The sequence below is a fragment of the Pediculus humanus genome, genomic scaffold (assembly GCF_000006295.1).
Source record: "Pediculus humanus corporis 1103172108284 genomic scaffold, whole genome shotgun sequence".
NCBI classification, from domain to species: domain Eukaryota; kingdom Metazoa; phylum Arthropoda; class Insecta; order Psocodea; family Pediculidae; genus Pediculus; species Pediculus humanus.
In genome coordinates, this window is record NW_002987853.1 from 767,240 (window position 1) to 769,608 (window position 2,369).

Genomic DNA, 2,369 nt, shown 5'->3' on the forward strand with positions numbered 1-2,369 from the left:
TTTCGAATAAGTTTCATAACTGTGAAATAAATCTGCAAGTTTTTTAGTTCTTTGCTTGACTTCATGCATAGGAACTTTAACCATTTTAGCAGCTGGAGTTCCAGGTCTTGGGTAAAATTGATTAATGAATAATGATGGAAATTTATATGTTTCACATAGGGAAAGAGTTTCTTCGAAATCTTTTTCTGTTTCTGTTGGAAACCCACAAATAATATCTGTGGCAATAGTTATTCCAGGAACCCTAAAACAAGTTTTTTTTTTTTTTTTAATTCTTTCCTTTTAAAAAAAAAAATTAAAAAAAAATTTTAAGTACCTGAGCCTTAAAAAGTCGACGACATGTTTGAAATCAGATATAGTATATTCTCTTTTCATATCACTTAAAACTGCATCTGATCCTGATTGTACTGGTACATGAAGAAAGCTATAAACCTTTTCATGATTTAATATTTTTGCCATTTCTTCCAAATGTTCTAATATGTAAGGTGGATTTGTCATTCCTACTCTCATTCTACAATTATCTGGAATTACTTCAACAACTTTCCATAATAACTCAGGTAGTGATGCTCCTATGTCTTTTCCATAGGCTCCAGTATCCTCTGATGTCAGCCATAATTCAACAACTCCTTCAGAAAATGCTTGTTTAGCTCTTTCAACAATTTCTTCGACAGGATAACTTCCAAGTTCTCCTCTAGCATGTTTTGTTTTGCAATAAGTGCATTGATTAAGGCAACCAGTGCTTATGGGTATAATTTCAATATAAGGATTTTTTCTAACCTTTGGTAACAATAAATTAGCTCCTCCTAATTTTTTACCATTTTCTTTTTTTTGCGATAGTAATCTAACAGAATGACCTTTTAATGTTTCTTCAACAACTTCTACCACCCTATCAATGTTGTGAATTCCAATAATACTTAAGTTTTGTATATAATTTTGTTTGGGAGCACCTTGAGGCACACATCCAGCTGCAACTATGTGCTTTCCGAGTTTTCTACCTTTTTCAATTTCATTTCTAAAATGAGATTCTGCCGGATTTTTAACTGTACAACTATTTAATAACCATAAATCGGCTATTTCAGGATCTTCGACTAAATTATAACCATAAGAAGATAATAATCCGGCCATGTATTCACTATCAGAACTGTTGTGAGTGCAACCCCACGTTTTGATGTATATTTTGTGCGATTCAGGTATTGGATTATCGTAAATAACAGGTTGAACATATTCATCTTTCTTAACTTTTTTAGAACGATAGGTTATCTTGGTTCGGTTAGGTTTTGGAGCTGAATCACGACTCACAATTAAATCTTCTATATCGTCAACTCTTTCACCAAATAACTCCATTTAAATTTTTTTTTTTCAAGAAATCGGCATAAAGTTTTTTAATTTCTTAAAATAAATATCTACAAATTCTTATCGAAACACGGGTAAAGAAGAACTTGTAACATATTTTTTTCATAGAGTAATAAAAAATTCTCGTGGCTGAAAGTTTTTGAAAATTTTACGCTATGATTTTTTTTTCAAATAAATTTTTTTTTTTTTTTTAAAAGGCGGTGGAAAAGCGTTAATTTTTTAAATTTACATTCTTTTCTAGGGGAATGGGGACATTGAAAAAAAACATAAAAATTTTATAAAATGATGTTTAGTTTACATTAATTCTATTGACGATGATAGATTTATTTTACACAAACAATATATTAAAAATATAAATTTACAGGCAGGTTTTTTAATTCTAAATTTTAACATTAACGATAATCGAGTATTAAAAATTTACGATCAAGATGAAGAAGTCTGAAAAAGGGGTAATCAAATTTTAAAAGAGTTTTATTTAATTAATAATAAATTATTTCAAATAATAATAAAATGAATTATAAAAATTTAATTTTTAATCATTATCAAACATTTATTTTTCATAAGTAATCATTTTTAAAAAAATCCATTAAATAAAAAAAAAAAGTAAATGTATCTTTTACTTTCTTTTAATTAAAATTTAAATAATGTATTAGTTTGTCTGGATTACAATTTTTAACTCTTAAAAATTCATCTTGTATATAATAATAATGATATAGTTTTTCCATTATCATTCACATTATCATTAATTTATTTTTAAAAAAATTAAAAAACATAAAAGATTTTATTGAGAGACAAAAAAAAATTTAAATTTTTTTTTTTTTTGTTCTGTGTAGAAAAAATTATAAATAATAAATTTTGCATACAATTATAAAATTAAATAAGATAATTAAAACTATAAAACAACAACAAAATAATGTAAGATAATAAAATATTATTTAAAAAAAAAAACAAAAAATGTTAAAAAAATGAAAAAATATAAATGTAAAAAAAATTTTTTATGTGTGTGTGTGTATATTTCC

At 25.6% G+C, this 2,369-nt stretch overlaps 1 protein-coding gene across 1 annotated transcript in view; it reads right to left on the reverse strand.

Annotated features, from left to right (window-relative positions):
- Phum_PHUM523120 (radical sam protein, putative) overlaps nt 1-1,341 on the reverse strand; it is a gene marked incomplete at both ends in the record, with an annotated part of 1,834 nt that extends 493 nt beyond the window's left edge. The window contains 2 exons of the mRNA XM_002431319.1: nt 21-241; nt 314-1,341. Coding sequence (XP_002431364.1) covers nt 21-241; nt 314-1,341 — 1,249 coding nt within the window. The remainder of the gene's footprint in view (nt 1-20; nt 242-313) is intronic.
- Between the last annotated feature and the right edge of the window lie 1,028 nt (nt 1,342-2,369).